At 46.7% G+C, this 23,790-nt stretch overlaps 1 protein-coding gene across 1 annotated transcript in view; it reads right to left on the reverse strand.

Moving 5' to 3' along the window:
• Nucleotides 1-1,279: 1,279 nt before the first annotated feature.
• Nucleotides 1,280-23,790, reverse strand: part of EFTUD2 (elongation factor Tu GTP binding domain containing 2) — a 40,126-nt gene continuing 17,615 nt past the window's right edge. Inside the window, exons 12-28 of the mRNA XM_081166190.1 lie at nucleotides 23,410-23,473; nucleotides 21,331-21,421; nucleotides 20,363-20,498; nucleotides 17,187-17,314; nucleotides 14,486-14,679; nucleotides 12,071-12,182; nucleotides 11,334-11,474; nucleotides 10,277-10,378; nucleotides 10,029-10,111; nucleotides 9,080-9,166; nucleotides 8,114-8,240; nucleotides 7,396-7,483; nucleotides 5,935-6,053; nucleotides 4,943-5,037; nucleotides 4,000-4,153; nucleotides 2,279-2,386; nucleotides 1,280-2,153 (exon numbers count right to left, since the gene is read on the reverse strand). Of these exons, the coding sequence (XP_081022316.1) occupies nucleotides 2,058-2,153; nucleotides 2,279-2,386; nucleotides 4,000-4,153; nucleotides 4,943-5,037; nucleotides 5,935-6,053; nucleotides 7,396-7,483; nucleotides 8,114-8,240; nucleotides 9,080-9,166; nucleotides 10,029-10,111; nucleotides 10,277-10,378; nucleotides 11,334-11,474; nucleotides 12,071-12,182; nucleotides 14,486-14,679; nucleotides 17,187-17,314; nucleotides 20,363-20,498; nucleotides 21,331-21,421; nucleotides 23,410-23,473 (1,925 nt within the window). The 3' untranslated portion in view covers nucleotides 1,280-2,057. The remainder of the gene's footprint in view (nucleotides 2,154-2,278; nucleotides 2,387-3,999; nucleotides 4,154-4,942; nucleotides 5,038-5,934; nucleotides 6,054-7,395; nucleotides 7,484-8,113; nucleotides 8,241-9,079; nucleotides 9,167-10,028; nucleotides 10,112-10,276; nucleotides 10,379-11,333; nucleotides 11,475-12,070; nucleotides 12,183-14,485; nucleotides 14,680-17,186; nucleotides 17,315-20,362; nucleotides 20,499-21,330; nucleotides 21,422-23,409; nucleotides 23,474-23,790) is intronic.

The raw sequence follows: 23,790 nt of genomic DNA on the forward strand, positions 1-23,790 counted from the left end.
AAAAATCCTCTCTTATTTTTCTGATCCTTCCTGCTCACCATGGTGTCTGGTGACAAACAAGCAAAACACAATAAAATAAGACTTGTTTAAGGCTGCTTATTTGTTTACATTACTATGTGCAGGTCCAGTACCACTGAATCTGTGGTTTGTATAATGAGGCTTGGATACTAATTCCTCATTGCTTGGATAAGTGAATTTTTGTATAATTTTTGTTTGGAGACTGCAGGCATGTCCAAAGCCCATTTTGGGGGCCTAATCTGGCCTGCCGGTCAATTCAATCCAGCCTCTGGGGCAGTTTATTTGTGGGGTAAAGGTAAAGGGACCCCCAACCATTAGGTCCAGTCATGGCCGACTCTGGGGCTGCGGCGCTCATCTCACTTTATTGGCCGAGGGAGTGAGTATAGCTTGTTTGTTCTCTGTTTCTCTGTCTCCCTGTGAAATTCCCTTCTGTTGGTACTTGTAGTTCTCTCACATCTACAGACAAGCAATGAAGGAGTTAGCAATCATGTTATTCCTCTAAATTTATTCCCAATTCTATTTTGTGGCCTTGGGGCACAGTAAAGGTAAAGGTAAAGGTACCCCTGATCATTAGGTCCAGTCGTGGCCGACTCTGGGGTTGTGACGTTCATCTCGCTTTACTGGCCGAGGGAGCCGGCGTACAGCTTCCGGGTCATGTGGCCAGCATGACTGAGCCGCTTCTGGCAAACCAGAGCAGCACACGGAAATGCCGTTTACCTTCCTGCCGGAGCGGTACCTATTTATCTACTTGCACTTTGACGTGCTTTCGAACTGCTAGGTTGGCAGGAGCAGGGACCGAGCAAAGGGAGCTCACCCCGTTGCGGGGATTCGAACCGCGACCTTCTGATCAGCCAGTCCTAGGCTCTGTGGTTTAACCCACAGCGCCTCCCACGTCCCATTTCTTGGGGTAAAATCATACAAAAAGCTCAACAACTTCAAAAAAGGATAACAGCTTTGGTCGGCCCTCAGGGTCCTTCACTTCATCAAATCTGTCCCTCTTTGAAAAAAGTTTGGACACCACTGGGATAGTGAGACCTGCATGTACTGGGCTAGGCCTCTGCAAAATCCTTCTAATTTGGAAGACATTGCTAACAAAACTCAAGAACTGGGCCAAACACTTTGAAGTGGACATGTAGGATTTCCAAGGAAGCTTGGCAGGGGCAGGAAGAGGAGAGAGAGCAGACAACACATGCGCAGTAGATCTCACTCATTCACTGACACCAACAGGCACAGAGCAGAACCAAGAACTAGACCAGAATGCTTTTATCGTCACCTATTACAATTAAGTAAAAAATATTTATTCTCTGTACACTCCTGGCCCCCCTCCATGCCAAACACCCAATCAAATGGACAAAATCAAACTTCAGAACGCTGGCAGCTTCACCGAAAGGAGGGGGCCTCTGCCGAAGCTTGTACAGGGATGGCAGCACATGTTCACTTGCAGAGAATTTTAAATAGCCAAGTGTTTGGGGTGGGGTCTTGCCCCTTTTCGCCATCCAAACAGGAACTGGTTGGCAAGGAATCACCTCTCCATCAGGGGGCAGAGCATGAAGTCACAATTCAGTCTGACTGGGAAAGGCTACAATCCCCAAAAATATTTGATCAGCTCTGCCAGTGCTGCTTGGAAGGAGGCTGGATGAGCACAGCGTGCAGAAATGTTTTGGAAACAAAAATAAAAAAGCTGCTTTTATTAGGGAAAAGAGGATCACTGTGGGAAGCTAAGAGGACTCAAGGATCAAATCTCCCAAGAGACCGAGTTCTCCTCACAGAGGCAGGTTTTTGGGGATATACAGGACATACTTGGCAAATCTGAAGCCTGGCCAATAGAAGGCAAAAGGATCAGTGGAGTTTGTTCACAACATGGCAGGGAGCCTGCCTTGACAACGCAAAACTTCTGTGGCAAACAGCTGCTTTGGCAGCAGGACTGCAGCACTGAAAGACACACAGCAATGTCTTACACACAGGAAGTTAACATGGCAAGGAGGATGATACTGGAGTCTTGCCTGGGAAAATGCTGTTGCCCAGTGGGGGCAGCCTGATCACATGGGGTAGTTCAGCACCACATCCTGTTTGGCCAACTCCAGCAACATAGGATCATCGAAGAACTTGCTGATGCTCACGTCCTCACTTAGCCCCTGAGGGAGAATAGGATGTCAAAGCATTAGACTGGAAGCAAGAGGAGGTGTGTGTGTTTTTATGCTTCATTGCAGGGCAAGAGCTGCAGAGGCCAGCAGAGGCAAACCCTAACCATAAGACTTACCTTCCTGCGCCTGGTTTTGATCATAAACTCTCTGGCCAGATGTGGAGCTGGCTGGGGCTCCAGAGGTCGGATCACAATGCTCTTGTCCAAGGGGTCACCAGGCACAATCTGAAATGTAAGGGGCACACAGTGTGTGTTAAGGAATTTTAAGTACCTTGGATTCCTAGGTGCACAGAGAATCCACAAATATCCATGATTCACATGGCAGGTTAAGTGGAAATCTTGGGAGGCTTCCAGAGCATCACCGAAGTCATTTTAATAGACTTATAGACCTGGAAGGGACCATAAAGGGGACACCCCCCCCACTCTGAACAGCATTCTCCACATCATATATCACACCACAGCCTCGCAACCTCTTACTGTTTTACATCTAAAAAAGGGCCTTTCTAAAAACGGGATCAACCAGCTATTTATATGGATCACAGGAATGGAGAAAGACAGAAGGAAGCAGGAAAGGCCTGTCCAGAGGGGTTATGACGACACAAGGTTTGAAATATTTGCAGCCCAGGCTGCAGGAAGCATCACGCTCTTCCACTGCTGCCAACATCTTCACAAGGACAAAGGAGGCAGGAGAAAAGCAGTGGGGCAGGTTGCAAAGGACCTTCCCCTAGCCACAGAGATAAGGAGGTAAGGACTTCATTGCTGCACCCTGCTTTTTTACCCCCTTCCTTAAGTGGAATAAATTGCTGCAACCAGGGAGACGAGTTGGTGGAAGAAGATTGGAAAAAGTTTAAAGAATATCTACAGAAATATTGTAAAATTTATGAATGTTAAATGGACGTTGGATGGAAAATAAGCGGTGTTGGTAAAAAGATTAATAAGAATATGTTAATATAGATTGATAATGAGGGAAAATGTATTTTTAATATAGGTTAAGATCTTGAGTAAAGTTAAGGATTGAGGGTAAGGATTTGCTGAATTAAATATCTGAACTGGAATACAAAAAGGGAGGTGTGAGGAGGTCAAGAAACTAGTGATGAAGCATAGGATATGAAAATCCTAATCTTTTTTCTGTTTTGTTTGTTGGTATTCTTTGTTCTTCTTTTTCTTTTTTATTATTCTGTTAAATGTTTCTTTTTTTTCTTTATTCTGTACCTTTATAAATTGTTTAATAAATATTATTTTAAAAAAATTGCTGCAAAAAAGCAGAATGTATGCAAAATAAGCAAATGTGCCAATATATATAAAGCAGGATATAGAATTCAATTTTTCTTTTTACATCCTTATTTTTTTTAACAAAGTAATAATCATAAATAAGAATAAAAATGTGCACCCCACGACCATTCCATTGTAACCATCCACCCTCCCAAAATTTCAACACCTCTTGCGATGGTTTGACCCCCTTTCCGTTTTAACAGTGCAATTTCTACACACACCTTCCGTATCTCCTCAAAATAATTTCTCCTGCTATTCCCTGTCCTACCTTAATGGCACATGTTAATTTCATCATTAATAGCTATATCCCACACCTCTTTATACCTTTCTTCCATTTTATATTCTGCCTGCGCCTTCCACTTCCAGAATTCACCTTTTCTTGACAAAGAATATGGGGTGCAAGGAGAACACAGTTCAAATTAGGAGGACTTCCTGCTGCTCAAACAGGGGAGAATCTGCCTGCGAATTAAAGAACTTGGCAGCCTGGGAATTCGAATGCAAAGCTTGAGACTTGGAGCGCTGGCCTCTTCCTTTGCTATCTGCCAACAAGCCCCTGTGCCACTTACTTGCCAGTGGTGGAAGACAGACAGTGAGAATGCCTGTCCCTGGGTGTGTGTCCGGAGGTCTGTCTCAAACCCAAAGGAGTCAATAGCTGGGATGAAGGCTTTGATGGTGTACAGAGGGGAACCTGGGATTGGTGCATCTTGGGTCACATGGCCTCTGCAAAAGGAAAAAAAAAAAGACATTAGTTTCCCCCTTGATTGCTTGCCAAAATGCCCCAATCCCAACTCAGGAGACTTGCCCCGGGGGGGGGGGGGAGGGGCAAAGGAAGATGGCAAGTGTCAGCAGAGAAGTGGGCAAAGAGGAAAGACTCACAAGCAGAGCTATGCAGTTACAACACATGTGGTAAAACACAGAACTGAAATTGGACGTTTGGGATTTCCGGGGGAGAAAGAATAGGAATGTAAGCCTCTGAGGCAGACCAGCTCAACACACTGTCTCCAGCATCAGATGCCCAGTGAAGGTCACAAGCAAGGCATGGTGGAGACAAGCATCCCATTTGACCCCAGTATCTGGTACTCAGGTCAGAATGAGCTATTATGGAGGAAACAAAAAAACAGCAGCCCCATCACTTTCCTACTGTTACAGTGGTACCTCAGGTTACAGACACTTCAGGTTACAGACTCCACTAACCCAGAAATAGTACCTCAGGTTAAGAACTTTGCTTCAAGATGAGAACAGAAATCGCACGGCGGTGGGAGCAGCGGGAGGCCCCATTAGCTAAAGTGGTACCTCAGGTTAAGAACAGTTTCAGGTCAAGAACGGACCTCCAGAATGAATTAAGTTCTTAACCCGAGGTACCACTGTATTTCAGACTATAGATTTCAACAGCTGAATTTCCACCAAATGTCGGCAGGCAACGGATCTCCGAGAACAAGCTAAAGGGGAGCATTTTGAACCTAAAGCAACACGGAAACAAAGGAGTTAACCAACATGGCTGCCACTCACCTGCGCCTGGCCAGGACTGTGTATACTGCAGAGACGCAATCTGCAGGGGCCTGGACTTCCACAAAGTAATATGGCTCCATCAACCGTGGGGTGGCCTGAAGAGGACACAAGGGAGGAGTCTTTAGCATCAGCAGGTGACAGCAGCGTCCGGGTGCAGGAGCTCCTTCTTGTCTCCATTGCTGCTATTAGCAGACAGCACTGATAAACATGCCCTGATCAGATTTGGGGGGTGGGGACTGGCCTCCAAGTGCCATTTGCACAGTGAAGACTTCCAAGAGCTGCACATTACGAGGACAGGAGACAAGTTATCTTTCAGAGAGGCGGCAAGGGAACTGCAAAGGCAGTTCCCTTTGCAGTTACTGTGCCCATTTCAGTGGCGTAGTGTGGGCCGGCCGCACAGGCGCAACATATGGGGGTTAGGGGGCGCAAATCCACGGGTTAGGGGGCGCAAATTACTTGCCTTGCCCCGGGTGCTGACAACCCACGCTACGCCACTGGCCCATTTCCCTGCGGCTGCTAGTCAGCTGTGCCAAAAGAACAACCTTAAAGGAGAAAATCTGCTAGGATTTAACCTCCTTCCGCCGGGCCTGTAAGACAGAGCTATTCTGCCTGGCCTTTAATTTGAATTCAGCCTGATCTTTTACTTCCCTTCCCTCCCCCTCCCCTTTTATGAAGATGACCCGCTCTGAGACCCCAAGCTAATTCTCCCCGGGTCTCCTCGCTGGCCCGTAGGACCAATTCAGCCAGCTAGCCATGGGGACTATCTAATGCTTATTTCCCCTAAACTGATTTTTGAATTTTATTGTTATTCATGTTTTTATACTGTATTTTATACTGTATTTTAAATTTGTTGTTAGCCGCCCTGAGCCCATTTTTTGAACCGGGAAGGGCGGGGTATAAATAAAATTATTATTACTATTACTATTATTATTATTATTATTGGAGCTGCTTGGGCAGTGGGGACACGCAAGGCACTGCAGGGCGGTTCTTACCATGAGGAAGGCAGAATACACCACCCGCCTGGCTGTTGGGATGATCTGCCCACCTCCCCGGTGCAACGGTTCCTGGGCGATCACAGCGTCCAGGATCTTGAATTTCACATTGCGGATCACTGGGGTGAAAGGAAGCAAAGCACATCAGTGAGAGACGTGGGATTGGAAAGGTTTTGGCTGGCAAGTCTACACTCAGGCTGCAGGGAATCCAATCCCTCCCACGGTGGGCAGCCAAGAAGCAGATAAACAATAAGAGTTCTTACCGAGTCATTTATTTAATATTCACACAGAGAGACAAAGGAATGCAGTCCTTCTTAGAATAATGGCGATGCTCTGAGTAAAGCCCCACCCCTCTGTCTCTCCTATTATACGTCATCCCTGCGTCAGCTGATCTGAACTTTCTGCCTCTGAGCTTTCTGTTCTACTACTCTCAATGCCTGCCTTGTCCTGGGAGAGGGGGGTCAGGAATGCTTTTCAAAGAAACCCTCTGGTTCTTCTTCTTCCTGCTGTTCCTCTCCCAATATTCCCCAGCTTCTCCCCTCTGCAGCCTCTGAACTCTGACCTTCTGCAAACCACTGCTGTAAATCTATATTGCTCTCCTGTTCTTGGGAAGGTTCAGGAGAAGGGGGGGCGGTCCCCCACCATTCCTCCTCAGTCCAGCCCCTGACATCTACCAAGGAACTGCAGGAGACTTTAACCATATCCTTTCCCTTGTTATTTTAGGTGAGTCTCAGCTTAATAATAATAATTAATTTTATTATTTTTACTCTGCCCATTTGACTGGGTTGCCTCAGCCACCCTGGGTGGCTTCCAACAAATATAAAAGCATAATAAAACATCAAGCATTAGAAACTTCCCTGAACACGGCTGCCTTCAGATGTCTTCTAAAGGTTGTATAGTTACTCATCTCCTAGACATTTGAAGGGAGGGCATTCCACAGGGCGGGCGCCACTACCGAGAAGTCCCTCTGCCTGGTTCCTTGTAGCTTTACTTCTTGCAGCGAGGGAACTTCCAGAAGGCCCTTTGTGCTGAATCTCACATTCTAAAATTTACACAAGTGAACTCTCTGCTGCTTAGTCTTTTTTTGCTGAGGTACAACAGAGAGTTCAAAAGCCCCCAACTTATTCAAAGTTTTTTTGAATTGCGTTGGCCACTGATAAAACCAAACACAAGCTAAACCTCTGTTTGCTTCTGTCTCCAATTTCTTTGTGCATTCCAGAACCATAGTCCAAATAAGAACAAATTAGGAAAAGGCTCTGGATTAATCTCTGGGAAAAATTCACATTTCCCTAGAGGAATCTGGGAACGAGTCACAAGGCTGCTGCTGAGAAAAGCCTGGAGTCACTGTCATTTGAGACCCACTAAGATGCGACAGTTTCACTTTTGGTAGAAAACGCAGCTTGGGTGGGATGGATCTGAAAATCCCTAGGAGAAGTTAATTTTTCTAGATCTTTTACTTACACTCATCACAAAGGGGCCCTTCCCTGGTCCCCCACTGGAAGCCCTGCACGATGCTGTCCTTCACGGAACCCAATAGGGTTTTGTCAACCTGTAAAAGAAGAAAAACACACATAGCAGCTGAAGTAGCAAGTAGCAGCAAGGAGAAGTTAATCTCTGTGTGCAAACTGGAATATGTGGCACTGAAGCTCCCTCTGCAGAAAATTTACAGGCAGGGGAGAGAGTGGTGAAACACAGCCACAAGGTCAGTTCAAGGTCTCTTAGGAAGTTGGAGCTAAAAGGCTTTACAGACAGAGTGTCCTTCCTTTTTCACATCTGCTTGCTCTATCAGTGCAGCAGACCAGGTGACCTGCTTGCATCTCCATACAAGCAGGAGAAAGGCTGGCTTCAGGGGCGAAATGGGAGTCATCTCTTAGTCCCGCCTCGAGCCAAGACTTTCTTCAAATGAGTCTGTCTGGGTGGAGTTCTGGACCACTGGCTTGCAACACGTAGGGAGAAATTCTGAAGACAAATACAGCTTTTCCTAAGCCATGTGATTCCCCCACCCCAATTCTCCATGAGCATCATCTGCACAATTTATTTCAGGGTTCACAGGGTCTGATAATTCTTGGATGTGAAATCTCTTGATACCTGGGCTGCAAAACTGAAGTAGTCCTAGGTAAGAGTCATTTGATCACTGCAGGCTAAAAAGCAACCCAAATCTCTCTGGCAGGGTCCTTACCTCTGAGGGCAGGGTGTCATCCACCAGGATGTTTGGTCCAGTAGCATCAGGCCCAAAGGCCCAGATGGAACGGGCGGCCAGCAAATCCCAGTCATATTTGGTCTGGAAAAACTCACCCAACTTTTTCCTAAAGGGAAGAGATATGCAAACATTGAAGGAACTCAAGTACTAACTGGTTTAACCTTCTCACCAACCCCTCTCCAAATGTGCAATGAATCAATATCTGACAGACACTTGTCTACTTTCCCCGTAATACATTTATTAGGTAAGAACATGGGTAGGCAAACTAAGGCCCAGGGGTCGGATCCGGCCCACGGACGTTGTTTTTACATGAGTAGAATGTGTCCTTTTACTTAAAATGTATCTCTGGGTTATTTGTGGTGTTTTTACACGAGTAGAATGTGTGCTTTTATTTATAATGCATTTCTAGGTTATTTGTGGGGCATAGGAATTTGTTCTCCGCCCCCCCCCCCAAAATAGTCCGCCCCCCCCCCCAAATCTGAGGGACAGTGGACTGGCCCCCTGCGGAAAAAGTTTGCTGACCCCTGGGTAAGAATGTACTGCTTCCATTGGAAACTTGACTGTAACCATTCTAAAGTATGAAACTGTTTTATATGGCTGTAATGTTTATAAAATTAATTGGCTAATCAACTAGAAACATTTAGGTCAATAAGTGGGGCCTTGATTAATCAAGACGTAGATTTGTTTATTTTTAAACTTATTTTTAATAGAAGTATTTTGTCTCTTCTGACTCCAAAGGCCTGGCTTTCTTATGATTTTGTGCATTAGCAGGTTTCAGATATGGATGCCCTATGCAAGCAAGAGTGATGAAGTCCCTCTCTTAAGGAGCTGAGGTGAACTTCCTAGTGTCTGAAGGCAAAGAAAATGTGTGTGTGTGTGTGTGTGTGTGTGTGTGTGTGTGTGTGTACTTGTCTATCACAGCTAACTCTTCAGGAAACTCCATACCTGTTCCATGTTATCTGCACCACTTCATTCTCAATGTCTTCAGCCAGACCCTTTTCCAAAGGCTCGGCTATCATTGTGATCTTGTTCCTGGAACAGAAATACATATGTCAATTCAGCTGGAGAGGAAGAGGTAAAAGCAATGCTGGTCCGCTGGGAAACTGCTCTTCAATTTAAGCCAATTAAAAGTAGGAAGGCGACTGCTCTGGTAGTTTGAAATGGCTGTTTTCTTGTTCTGCTGTTAGGGGATAAGGGTGAACAGTTGTTGCCCTTCTTCAACTCAAGATCCTTTAAAGAACTGAAGAGGGCCAATATATCTTCTCTTAATCATCTGCTCTCTAGGGCAAGAGTAGGGAACCTATAGCCCTCCAGGTGTTGAACTCCGAACTCCATCAGCCCCAGCTAGCAAAGCCAACTGTCAGGGATGATGGGAGTCATCGTCTAATGATATCTGGAGGGCCACAGGCTCCCTACTCCCATTCCAGGGTTTATTTTCCAATGGGGTTCTACCCAACAGGTCCCACCTTGTTCTACTGCATCTCCTGCCTCTGCAGTTTAGTCTGAAAGGAGCAAATTCGTTCAAAATAGCAACTGCAAGCAATAAAGGCCTGCGGACATAAACAAAATGCTTGCTTTCCTTCTAGGCAAAATTATACATCTTCTTCTGCTTCTGGAAAAATTGCCTATGGCAGCATAAAGAAAATATCCCAACCCGTAGGGATAATATGAACAGCTTGCTGAATTGAAAACAATTGCCACTGGAGGGAATGTCAAGTGGCTATCATGTCATGCTCCCTCCCAGGTTACGTGAAACTTTTTAAACACAGCATATCTAACTCTGGCTGCCCAAGGGCTAAGCCAGTTCATTCAGTGCAAGATGGTGCCTTAGCTTTTTTTTGTAATAGCACCACACCCGTGGCTCGCATTTTAAGACTCTCATCAAAGATCTTACTTTTTATTGGGCGTCTCGGCAAAACACTTCAGGGAAGAGGTTTCCACAACCGTCTCGCAGAATGTGACAACAGGGTCAGCTACCTTTGAAAAGTGAATAGAAGAATGGGGTAGAGGTGATAAAAAAAACTGAGTGATGGACCCAACCTCCCTTGTTCAATTCAGATGGGCAAACCAAGATGAAGATAGAAAACGCCACCCACCCCCCAAATCAACATATCAGAGTTAGAAAGAGAATCTTTTTTGTACCTTGATATCAATCTCCGAATACATTTTTCGCAGGTCGTGCATTACACAGTCAAGATACAGCTCGCCTGTTCCCAAGATCACGTGTTCCCCAGATTCTTCCACCTGGAGGCACATGCACAAGATAAGCTTAACAAAACCGACAACCATTCAGAACTTCATATGGGCTGCATTAGCAGCTGGAACGCACAGCAGAATATGAAGGCTCGACTGAACCTTTGGGGGTAGATCAGAGTGCTGGATGCTGGGAACAAACAAGGAATATCACAGCCATCTTTTCCGAGTGTAGAAAAAGCCAGGCCCTAAGGAGAACAGCCCCGAATCCCTAGCCCCCACCCCCAATGGCAACCAGCAACTGATAATGTGCATTTAAGACAGAATCAGTGCACAAGGAAACACACGCCAAGTAATACACTCAAACTTAATGCCCACAACCCATGAGTATTGCTGTTTCCCACATTGTCGCTGCAACTACCGTATTTTTCGCTCCATATAAGACGCACCAGACCACAAGACGCACCTAGTTTTTGGAGGAGGAAAACAAGGGGGAAAAAATTCTGAATCTCAGAAGCCAGAACAGCAAGAGGTATCGCTGCGCAGTGAAAGCAGCAATCCCTCTTGCTGTTCTGGCTTCTGGGATAGCTGCGCAGCCTGCATTCGCTCCATAAGACGCACACACATTACTTTTTAGGAGTGAAAAAGTGAGTCTTATAGAGCAAAAAATACAGTACATTTTGAGGCACCTATACAAAGCACATTCCGCTTTTCGACTTTGCCATACAGCAGAAGTGTAAAAAGCACATCTCAGCAAAGACCGACCAATAAAAAAGAAATGAAATGAAAGAGCCTTGAGCTCCTGCCACGAATCTGGCCTCCCAGGTACCCTTGTCATTGGCACACGCCTCAAAGCTGTGCTTTTTAAAACCTTGCCCCAGGAGGTTTTCTGATTGCCTAGAATTCTGCCCTAAAGGGGACTTGATAGTGTGGAGAAGGAAAGTTGCAGTCTGCTCCCTGTTCCTACTGCCTCTCCATCCCACCCATCCAAAGCAATCGCACACACCTTGGTGGTGAGAGACGGGTAGCTCTTATTAACCTTACGCAGACCGTCCAGCATCTTGGGGAGCTCAGAGGGGTTGACAGGCTCAACAGCTATTTTAATGACAGATGTGGTGTTGAATTTCAAAGGGCGGAAGATCTGAGCCTGAAATAGAAGATAATTATCATAACCATAATCAGTAACTGTGTTCTGCCTTTCTTCCAAAGAGCTCCAAGTGGCAGACTTGGGGTTATAACAGTGATCCTCTATGGCAAAAATAAGAGAATTTTGGTTTCATATGCTGGTTAGCAAACAGAGATTAAATCACAATTTCCCAGTTCAGATGAACCATGGTTTAAACAAACCACAACAGAAGCTGGAATGAGGGAGGAGGAGTGTGTGGGCCCAACACTTGTTCTCTGCTTAATAAACCATGATTTAGTAACCTGAAATTATGTTTTAACCAGCTCTATGCCAGCACAAGAACAAACTAGAAAAACAAATTACGTATAGATTCTTAAGGTCCTGGTCTACTCAACACTTAAAGCACACCTGAAGCTGGCCAATACATACACACAGAGCTGAGGAGGAGCCTTTGATATAATTTGGCTAAAACAGACTGGATGGGAGAACAGGCAAGGAGACAGTGTCAATGCACAGAATGCCACATTGGTCTGCTGCAGAGGGCAGGCACCATGCTGTTCTCGTCTCTATTTCCATTGCCCACAAGACAAGGGAGATGTTGATGACGGCTGCTTTACCTCTTCATTGCCTCTGGGCTCAGTGATGGTGGCTGTCTTCACAATAGGCTGGTCCACTCCCTCGATGAGCACCCAGTTGCCAGCAGGGACTCTGTTCACCTCTATGTGATACCTGAAATAAGACACATTGAATTGAAATTGAAATACTTTCTTGCCACTTGCACAACTTGTATACAGTGAGATTCCACAAGCACCCCCCACTCAGCTCTCTTAGTCTTAATTTCCCCTCGTTTACTGACGCACACCCACCAAACCTGAAAGTCAGGTGCCCTGTTGTTATATTTTCATTCAGCAGCCTAACAGCCCACGGATAGAAGCTGTTCTTTACGCTGTTGGTGTGACTAATCATGCTTCTATATCTTCTGCCCAAGGGCAGGAGATCAAGAAAGCGCCGGCCAGGGTGTGAGAATTTTCCTCACTCTCCTGAGGCAACGTTCTTCCGCGATGTCATCTAGCGGATTCACGGGACAGCCCATAATACACATGACTTCTTTACACCTTTGAAAAAGTCATGCTTCCCAACCAAGGAATACACTGTTCTCGGCTGTCCATAACTGTGACTTCTGCACATAGTGTGTGTGTGTCTGAACAGTTTGTCAGAAAGTGGGAAACCACTCAGATGAAGGCCAGCCATGTTGGGATACTGCCAGGGAGATAAAGTCCATCATGGCCCCCAAGCCGGCTGCCGGAAGATCCATCGATCTCCCGTAGTCACGCAGTATGAGCTATTAGCAACACGAGTTTCCTGGAAATACCTTGCCACATTCCAGGGCTCATGGACACTCTTATCAGCAGATAATGCACAGCACAAGTCGCACCCAGGAGAGCATTATTTACAAGCTTTTATTCAGCGTTGATCAGAACAAAGAAAGACATGACTGCTCTGCGTCAGTGTCTTCGACAGAGAGAGAAACGAAAGCAATAGCAAACATAAACATCCTGTGAACAGGAAATACGCAGGCTGTGACACAAACATCCTGCTCCCTTTTAAGGTGGAACGGAAATATCCTAACAGAGAGAAGAGACAAGGGGAAAGCGTCGTGGGCACCACAAACCACGCTAGCCCCAAAAGCAGCACAGCTCCTGACTACTGGTGGTCAAGCCCATCACACAACCTGTGCTCTCCCACACTCTGCAGCTACTTTCAACAACAGCAGAAACCCCCGACTGTGTGCTGGGTTTCACACTGCTACAGAACAACAAACCCCAGTGTTGCAAACTTAACACAACAAACAACACAAGCAACACGATGACCAGTATGCTAGATAGCACTGCAATTCTTATTGCGTAATATACATAATTTAGTACAACTAAAACAAAATGTGTACACTTGTAAATTCTCTAATATATTTGAAATCAAATGAACACACGTCTGACAATCTTTGAAAGTCTGTAGAAGTATAAACAGTCTATAGTTGAAACAAAGTGTAATGGGTATGGGGTTGCTTGTGCGTAAGTTGCTGCCTCTCCTGGTTATGTTGCCTTGTTAAACCTTTCTGTCTGGACAGCCCTTCAATTCGTGGCTGCCTCAGTCGCTAGCAGAATCCGTCAGTGGGCGTTTCTTAAACCTTTTCCAACATAAAAGTTGTTTGACGCCAAGTCTCCTCCTACTCTCCCTGCGCGGAAGTCTTCTGCGCAGGAAGGGCGTGGGTAGCGGAGGACCCGTGCTCTCCCCGCTGGTGTCCGGTGAAGAGTCCTGGAGCCCTCTCTCCGATTCCCCCATCAGCCCCTCTATATCCCTGGTGTTGCGCTGATTAGCTTCCCCATCTGCGGACCTGCCTCTCTCCCTGCTGGGCCCTTCTCCAGCATCATTTGAGAGCCTTCCCTCCGCCTCTAGCTCCGATGTCAGTTCCCTGACACAAAGTAATAGATGCTATCCTGTGGGCTAAGTGATAAAACTTTTTAGGCGTTCATGGTGCCAAAGTAGCAAGTGAGTAACAACGTAGGACAGTGATCCTGGATAATCTGACTGTTTTGCTGGAATCTTCTTCAGCACAACCCACAGGTTAGAAAAATGCACAAGAAGCAGTGGTCATAAGGATATGTAATAACATTGTCATTCCCTTACTACTTCGGCACCATAAACGCCTAAAAAGTTTTACCGCTTAGCCCACAGGATAGCATCTATTACTTTGCTTCAACTATAGACTTATTATACTTCTACAGACTTTCAAAGATTGTCAGACGTATGTTCATTTGATTTGAAATATATTAGGGAATTTACAAGCGTACACATTTTGTTTTTGTTGTACTAAATTACGTATACTATGCAATAAGAATTGCAGTGCTATCTAGCATACTGGTCATCGTGTTGCTTGTGTTGTTTGTTGGGTTTCACACTGCACCTGCCACCCCAACCTGCATGGAGAATGCAAAGCAGGGATCCCGCGTAAAGCCTTCCCCAGAACCGCCTACCTTGCTACAGAGATCCAGAGGCGCCCCACCGTGCAAATCTGCGAGTCCTCCTCATCTTCCAGGGTGTAGTTTTCTCCAAGGACCTTGACAGGCTGCCCCGCGTGAATGGTCCCACTCAGCACCCTGCCGAAAGCATGGAACTGGACCCCGTCGTCCGTACTGTACATCTTTGTGGTGTGGCACATAAGCGGGCCCTTCCAGACAAAAGGTTTTGACAAAGATCAGCCTTCGTTCACCACGGATACAGACAAATATGTATGAAAACAGTGGCCACGGTCCAGAGGAAAAACAGCTGCTTTTTGGATTTGAGTCCTGGAAATTTGATTGACCAAATCCAGACACTGCTGTCCAAGATGAGGCTGCCAATACTGGGCTGAGGGAACACCTGGGCCAAACCCATTAAGTTCATTATTCTATGGACTCATATACAGTGGTACCTCAGGTTACATACGCTTCAGGTTACAGACTCCGCTAACCCAGAAATAGTACCTCAGGTTAAGAACTTTGCTTCAGGATGAGAACAGAAATCGTGCTCCGGCGGCGTGGCAGCAGCAGGAGGCCCCATTAGCTAAAGTGGTGCTTCAGGTTAAGAACAGTTTCAGGTTAAGAACGGACCTCCGGAACGAATTAAGTACTTAACCTGAGGTACCACTGTAATAACAAACCTATGGCATTGTGAGTTGGGTGTAGAAGGCACTGGGGTCTCCAAAGAAACGTAGGAGCTGTTACAGATGTCTCAAATGGTTGTACATCAAACACATAAGACAGATGTAATGGCAGCAGTTAATGCTTGTTATTCATAAGTCAGACCTGTTCCCCTATAAAGTGGGCAAGGGCTAGGTCTTGTTTTACCCTAAAGGACACATGTGGAGGAGAGCGAGATCCCACAATTTCACTGCCCGCCTGCTTTTCCTTTCAGCCTAGCTCCAATTCCAAACTCAGGCCCAGGGAAGCAACTTCACCAAGTTCCGCTCTCATCTTTTGTGCGGCCTTTTGAGGTCAGTGCCTACTGCAGCTCACCCACGAACAAGGCAAAGGCATTAACGATCAAGGGTGGCTGCTGCCATCACATCAAGCTTGACCTAAGACACTTAGCTCCCTGACAGAATTTACAAAATCTATTCTTGGCGCAGCCATGACAGTTAAATAGGGTTTAAGCTCAGAGTGCACTCCCTTCAGGCGTCTGCTGTTTCTCTGACCCACTAGCTTGGGTGGCTGACAAATAAAACTTCAATGTTTGGCCAGCCCTCCCATGTGGGTGCTCTTAGTCAATTTCAGCACAGATCATTCTTAGAAACAGTTTACATACATGTTATAAATGTAGCGTGGGAACACGTTGAAAATTCCCCATGTGACAGTGGCCACTGAGTGGAGATTCGTTCGCATACACACAGGTTGTGCAAAGAGTGGTACATAAAGTATAAAATTATACAGTCGTACCTTGGAAGTCGAACGGAATCCGTTCCGGAAGTCTGTTCGACTTCCAAAACATTTGGGAACCAAGGCGCGGCTTCCGATTGGCTGCAGGAAGCTCCTGCAGCCAATCAGAAGCCGTGGAAGCAGCAACGGACGTTTGGGTTCTAAAGAACGTCCGCAAACTGGAACAATCACTTCCGGGATTGCGGCGTTCAGGAACCAAAACATTCGACTTCCGAGGTACGACTGTAATATGGATTAGGTGATAGAATCTAAGCAACAGCATAACTTAAAAAAATAATAATCTACAAAGTGATGGACAAACCATCAAATCAAAACAGACTTACAGTACACTGCTTCCAAGTACAGTCATAGTAAAGGACCCCTGACCATTAGGTCCAGTCGTGACCGACTCTGGGGTTGCGACGCTCATCTCACTTTATTGGCCGAGGGAGCCGGCGTACAGCTTCCAGGTCGGGTGGCCAGCATGACTTAGCAGCTTCTGGCGAACCAGAGCAGCGCACGGAAACGCCATTTACCTTCCCGCTGGAGTGGTACCTATTTATCTACTTGCACTTTGACGTGCTTTCGAACGGCTAGGTTGGCAGGAGCTGGGACTGAACAACGGGAGCTCACCCCGTCGCGGGGGTTCGAACCGCTGACCTTCTGATCGGCAAGTCCTAGGCTCTGTGGTTTAACCCACAGCGCTACCCGCGTCCCATAAGTCATACCTCGGGTTAGATATGCTTTGAGTTGAGCGCATTCGAGTTGCGCTCCTCGGCAACCCGGAAGTAACGGAGAGCGTTACTTCCGGGTTTCGCCGCTTGCGCATGCGTAGACGTGCCGTCGCTAGTTATGTTTACCTCTAGATGCGAACGGGGCTCTGGAACGGATCCCATTTGTATCTAGAGGTACCACTGTAGAGCCAAGTTCTGATTTAATACCAAAGTTCCTTTTCTTACTGCCACAAGAAGAGCCTGTTGGATCAGGCCAATGGCCTATTCAGTTCTGCATCCTGTTCTCACCGCAGCCAGTCTGTGGGAAGTCCTCTAGCAGGACTTGCCAAATGAAGCTCTTCATCCACAACAGGACTGGGGGACCTTTGGCTCTCCAGATGTCGCTGAACCACAACTCCCATCAGCCCTAGGAAACAATGGCCGGGGATGATGGGACTTGTAGTAGTTCAGCAACACCTGAAGGGATGGAGCTTGCCCTCTCCTGCTCAGAATCATGCAGCCAGGCTTACTACCATTAGCAAAGAAAGAGAGTTAGACGGAAGTCTTACATCAGGGTCACATTCGCTCATGGCCTCTCCCAGGTCCGAGTCAACTCCGCCTGTGTAGTTGTGCTCGATCTTGGTCTTTGCGCCCGCTTTTGGGGAGGGGATGTGATGCACGCACATGTCCACAAAGCCTGGGAGAACAAAACTGGGTGAGGCAGCAGTTCAAAAACTGAAGAAGAAGAAGAGGAGTTTGGATTTGATATCCCGCCTTTCATTTCCTTTAAGGAGTCTCAAAGCGGCTAACATTCTCCTTTCCCTTCCTCCCCCACAACAAACCCTCTGTGAGGTGAGTGGGGCTGAGAGACTTCAAAGAAGTGTGACTGGCCCAAGGTCACCCAGCAGCTGCATGTGGAGGAGCGGAGACGCGAACCCGGTTTCCCAGATTACGAGACTACCACTCTTAACCACTACACCACACTGGCATGATTTTCAGGAAGAGGAAGCCTGTGTTAGTTTTTAACTTTCACCTGGCTTCAACTTTGTACCTGTAAGGAACACTTTCCACATTGATTCGTCTTAAGCCTTAAACGCTGGAATTTGTTCTAGTGTGTGCTTTCTGTTCACGCAGCATGCTGACCATGCGCTCTGAAAAACACATGTCTGCAGCTGTGACGGATAAGGCCAGACAAAACTGATATTGTCAGGGAACTGCCATCAGTGCCGGAAGGAGAGAGCAAAAGCCAGAGGGATTCCAGAGCGCGTCCAGGGATCGGGAGAAGCAGCCCATCTTCTGGGGAAGAGAATCCGCGTAGCACCAGTGGAGAAGGGGGGCAGATGCCGAAGATTAAGGTTTTCTGGGAAATGATCTATAATGAAATGAAAAAGGTACTTAAGTGTACCTTTCCTAAAAAGCCAGAGGCCTTTCTCTTGGGCATTGTCGGCCAATTGGTGCCAAAGAAGGATAGAACTTTCTTTATGTATGCTACAACAGCAGCAAGAATACTCATCGCAAAGTATTGGAAGACACAAGATCTGCCTACTCTGGAAGAATGGCAGATGAAAGTGATGGACTATATGACACTGGCCGAGATGACAGGCAGAATCCGAGACCAACGAAAAGAGACGGTGGAAGAAGAATGGAGAAAATTTAAAAGCTATCTTAAGGACTATTACAAACTTAATGAATGTTAAAGTGTTGTGGTTCTCAGAAACAAAGGGATACAGTGACATAAGATCAGAATATAGAGAGGACTAAGATGACAGAGGTTGGAAAGTAACAATTGGGAGTTGCTATAAAATTATGGACATTGGGATGCAGAAAGGGGAGGTATGGGGAAGTCCCAGAAAAGAGGTTTATGAAAATATGTTATGAAACTATACGTGTATGTTTGTCTTTTAAGTGTTTGTTTGTTTTCTAAAAATTCTGTAAAACCAATAAAATTTAAAAAAAAAAAAAAAAAGAGAAGGGGGGCAGATGGGGGAAGCGGCGAGGCAGTCCCATGACTCCTTGCCTGGGACCAGCGGGGAGAGTAGGGGTCCTCCGTTGCCCACGCCCTCCTTGCGCAGAAGGCTTTCGCGCAGAGAGAGTAGGAGGAGACTAGGTGTCAAAGAGCTTCTTTGCTGGAAGAAGTTTAAGAAACGCCCACTGACGGATTCTGCCAGCGATTGAGTCAGCCATGGGTGAGTGGCTGTCCGGACAGAAAAGGTTCATTTTGGCAACCCAGCCAGGTGTTTGCACCCAGCCGGAGAGATAAGCACAGGCTTACGCACGAGCAACCCCTAGAACCATTGCAGATATCTTCCAACTCTTCTTGAACTAAGCTAGCAGCTCTTGACACACGGATTCCTCCTGCTGTTTCCCCAAGATCAAACAACACAAGTGAGAGGATTTATAAATTAATCATTCTCACCCAAAATACAAAAACGTAGCATCATCCACTGTAGCTGAGGTACAGCAAGTATAAAGGCAGACTAAATGGAAATACCATTTCTCATAACTTATAATTAGCCGGTGGAACTCATTGCTACTGGTATGAAACTCTCTCTAGCATCCTTCTCTAGTCCTTACGTTTCCATTAAGACTCACAAGCAGGAGGGTGAAGCAAATGAGAAACAAACACAATGGCTGCACTCCCAAGATCCTTTTATCTTACCCTCCTCCAAGATGCTCATAAAGCAAGGTTGGGTTTCACAATACACACAAGTCTTTCAGAACGAGTCAAGAGCCAAGATGTCCTGCCCTGTGAGGTAGCCACTAGCCCAAGGTCACCCAGCAAACTTCACAACCAAATGGGTATTTGAGCTTAGGTCTTCCCAGTCCTAGATTGATACACTAGACCACCCTATTCTGGGTTAATATTGTCTTGAATAAAAAAGGCCAGTCTTTCTCACCCTGACCTAGCCACTGTGATCCACGTGATGGTCACCTCCAGACTTGATTATTGTAACGAGCGCAGAACGCCGTGGCAAGACTCCTTACAGGGTCCTCGCCGCGGGATCACATTCACTCGGTGCTATACCAGCTGCACTGGCTCCCAGTGGAGTACAGGATCAGGTTTAAGGAGCTGGTTTTAACCTTTAAAGCCCTATATGGTCTAGGACCCTCGTACCTATGGGACTACCTCTCCTGGTATGTCCCACGGAGGACCTTACGGTCTTCAAATAAAAACATCTTGGGAGATCCTGGGCCCAGGGAGGTTAGGCTGGCCTCAACCAGAGCCAGGGCTTTTTTGGCTGTGGCCCCGATCTGGTGGAACGCTCTGTCACAAGAGTACTAGGGCCCTGTGGGACTTTACATCTTTCCGCAGGGCCTGCAAGACAAAGCTGTTCCACCAGGCCTTTGGCCAAGGGACAGTCTGACCCCCTCCTTCTGTAATCCACATAGAACTCTAGCCCAATGGTTGCCATTAATTTGACTCTGAATTGATTTTAGAATGAATTGATTTTAGAATGAATTTCAATTAAATGATTGTGATTTTATTTAAACTGTGTTATTTTTACTGTTGTTAGCCGCTCTGAGCCCGGCTTCGGCTGGGGAGAGTGGGATATAAATAAAAAATTATTATTATTATTATTATTATTATTAAATTGCAATGCAGCACTGACACTCAACGCCAAAAAAGGTGTTTCCTCAAAATCCCTCAGCCAGAGGTAGCTTGCTTCAACACACACATTTGGCAGTCCTCTTTGGCAAGGAGATAAACCACACTGCGAGAAAAGAGAAGGACGATGACGCCTACCTGTAAACTCCCCAAAAAACTTCTTGCAGACGAGCCTCAAGAGGGGGCGGATGTTGAGTTTCAACTCTTCTTTGGTCAGGTGGATCCCCAGTTCATCCAGAGTCCGGGGCAGGGTGGTGTCAACGTCCCCAACAACCTGGGGAGAAGCGAGGAAGTGAGCAGGCGGAAGATCGAAGCAGAGAAGGTTCCAGACCAGGAGCGGCTTAACTTTTTTTTTAAAAAAGCTTTTTTTAGCATTTGTTTAAATCTCTGCCTTAAAAAATAAAACTGGTGTAAATATGTACATTTTTTGGCAAAGGGTGTTTAAGGAGATAACAGAAATCACTAGGTTAAAGCTAACCGAAAGACCAGGGGTAGCATTGTTATCCATTTACGATGGGGTGGAAGGTTCGCAGGCTGTGAAGGACTCGCTCACAAATTTATTGACAGCTGCACAAAATATTATAGCTAGGAAGTGGAAGGGGCAAGCAGAATACAAAATGGAAGAATGGTATAAAGAGGTGTGGGATATAGCTATTAATGATAAATTAACATTTGCCATTAATATTTTATTTTTATATTCAGTTGGAAGCCACCCAGAGTGGCTGGGGAAACCCAGCCAGATGGGCGGGGAATAAATAATAAATTATCATTATTATTATTATTATTATTGTTATTAAGGCAAGATGGGGAATATGCAGGAGAAATGATTTTGAGGACATATGGAGGGTGTTTGTACTGTTAAAATGGAAAGGGGTCAAACCATCGCAAAGAGGTGTTGAAATTTGGGGAGGTTGGATAGTTAAATTTTTTATTCTTATTTATTTATTATTATTACCTTGTCAAAATAAAATAAAATAAATAATAATAATAATTTCTCTTATTCTAATCGCTATATTTTCTTGGATAAATACTCTGTGTATGCGTGTATTCACAGTCAGGGGTTATCCATCCATCCATCCATCCATCCATGGGAATCCAAAACGTACCTGAGCTAGTATCTTGTAGAGAGGCTCAAGGATGAATTCCACAAAGCTCCGCTGTGAACTACTGGTTGGGGCTTTTTTGGTGAATTTTCTCCTAAAAAAAACACACAAGGTCAACACCTAAGTGCTTCTAAAGACTAGTTAAAAAAGCCTTTCCCAGTGGCCATTATCTGCACGCTTGAGAAAATTTCTAATCACGGACCAGGAGAGGTAAACTGGAAAAAAGCATGTGTGTGCACATTTTCATTCTCCCAACCATGGGGCGTAGAAACCTTGGGACGAATATGTATTATTGCTACTAGAAGTGCCTTTTTTTTTTTTGCTCTACATTCCTCTACCTGAATCTAGATGTTGGGTAGTGTGAAACTGCATCTATATTTTTTCTCTTGGGATGACTACGTAGATGAGTTACACTCAGGGTTAGGAGACTGCCATATTTGGGATATGGAAGCCTTCTTTCAGTAGCACGCAACTTGGCTTGCTTCCTGGAACAATCCAGAGTTATTTTCTCATGTGTTTTTTCTACACATGACATTACTTGGTTTAAATATTATTCTGCACACCTGGGAGGTGTTGACTCACCTCGGAACAGTGGGCTGATGTTAACGGAACTCTACAATATCCTTACACCAAAGAGAAAACATCTGACTTACTTTCTGTCTTTTATCTCAGCATTTGGTATGTGTAAGATAGTTGCTATTTTTGGGGTGCTAATTTACATGGTTTAGGTCAGTGTTTCCCAACCTTTTTTGGGCAAAGGCACACTTGTTTCATAAAAAAAATCTCGAGGCACACCACCATTACAGCCCCGTGACGTCAGCGCGCAGCGTCACGCCGGGAGGGACGCACGAAAGTGTAAGTTTCAATTTTTTCCCCTCCCCCTTGCCTTCCTTCTGTGCCAACCGCCAAAAAGCCAAGAAAAAAGCCAAGACTTTAGGGCAGCAGGTCGACACGGAAGAAGCTCCTACCTAAGGACAGGTGCGACGGCCGTGTCCTCTTCTGTCACACTTGGCAGCCCTGCCTCACGGTCGTGACTCCCACCCTGATTTCTCCCCGCAGGTCGAGCGGCACAGGCAGCCCAATGTGTCCAGCCCAGACACAAGCCCCGCTTCCCCACTCTAGATCCTGAATGCGACCAAGTGCTCTGGGTGAGAAAGAGGACTCGCATCTGGTAGCCTCCGGGCTCCTCGCCTGCTCGAGGGATGGCATTGCAGGCAAGCTGCCGGCCGTCGCCATCGCCGCCCCCTCATGCGAGTGGACCTGCCCGGAGTGGTGGGCCGGGGGAGGCTCGCTCTCTGTGGGGATGTGGCCCACACGCGCGGCCCCGCTTCCTCCTGCCCAGGGCTGAGCTCCTTACCCGCGATCTCGGTCTCGCGCACGCGGATCCCACTTATTCCGAAGCTCGCGCCACTAGCCGGGGCTCTCACACCGTGCCAGGGCGAGGCGGCGCGGCCCACTGACGTCATCGCGGCTCGCCGCCACCCTCGACTTCCCTGTTCCCTCCCTTCCCTCGGGTCGCTGCGGTTACCGAGGACTGCAAGCTGTGGTTACCGAGGACTGCAAGGACTGCAAACTTCGCGCATGCGCAGGCCCAGTAGCGAGCGGCGATGGGATGTAGCGAGCGGCGATGGGGCTAGCCGGAGAAGAGAGGGCGAGCCCCCTCCGCTCCGGCCCTAAATAGGGCAAGCCACGCCCCCTCCAGCCAGCCGATTGGCTGGCCAGGAGGCGTGGCCGGATGGGATTCCCCTGCTCTCGCGGGGGCTGAGACCAGCCCCCGCTCACGTGGGGAAGGGCGTGATGCCCGCAACCCCACCTCCTGGGGCAGGCCCGGAAGTGGCTATGCGCGAAAACTTCGCGCATGCGCGGGCCCAGTAGCAAGCGGCGATGGGATGTGGGAGCTCGCTCGCTCGCCGCCCCGCGTGTGCTCGCCGCCCGACTCGCCCGCCTCCCTCCCACGGAACACAAGGCAACGTTCCACGGCACACTAGTGTGCCGCGGAACACCGGTTGGGAAACACTGGTTTAGGTAAAGCTGCAATGGAAAAGGACAATGAATTAAGAATAAAAAGCAAGAGCTCCTTACGTCTTGGGGTTGAAGTAGATGTCTCCCCAAAGGCGCTTTGCAAACTCCTGGTAATTGATGTCTCCTAAAATGAACAGAAGGCGGGGGTCCAGTTTATACAGCTTTTGTGGCCTATTTTTCACATGATTTAAAGCATATAGTGAATTTTGAGAGTCAGGCTGACAGTTTTATCTTCAACCAGTTTCCTTTAAAGCTGCATAATTCCTTCCATTGTGTACCCAGCTTGGACCTGCCCTGGATATGCTAATGTTGCAAAAAGAAGCAATTAATTAGAATGCAAACTAGAACAATGAGGGCAGTGAATCACACTGCAGCTACAACTATATGTACGCTAACCAGTTCCTTAAAAAAATAAATAAATCTCACTTGAATCTGACTAAG

Source organism: Podarcis bocagei (genome assembly GCF_964188305.1).
Source record: "Podarcis bocagei genome assembly, chromosome: 13".
Taxonomy (NCBI): Eukaryota; Metazoa; Chordata; class Lepidosauria; order Squamata; family Lacertidae; genus Podarcis; species Podarcis bocagei.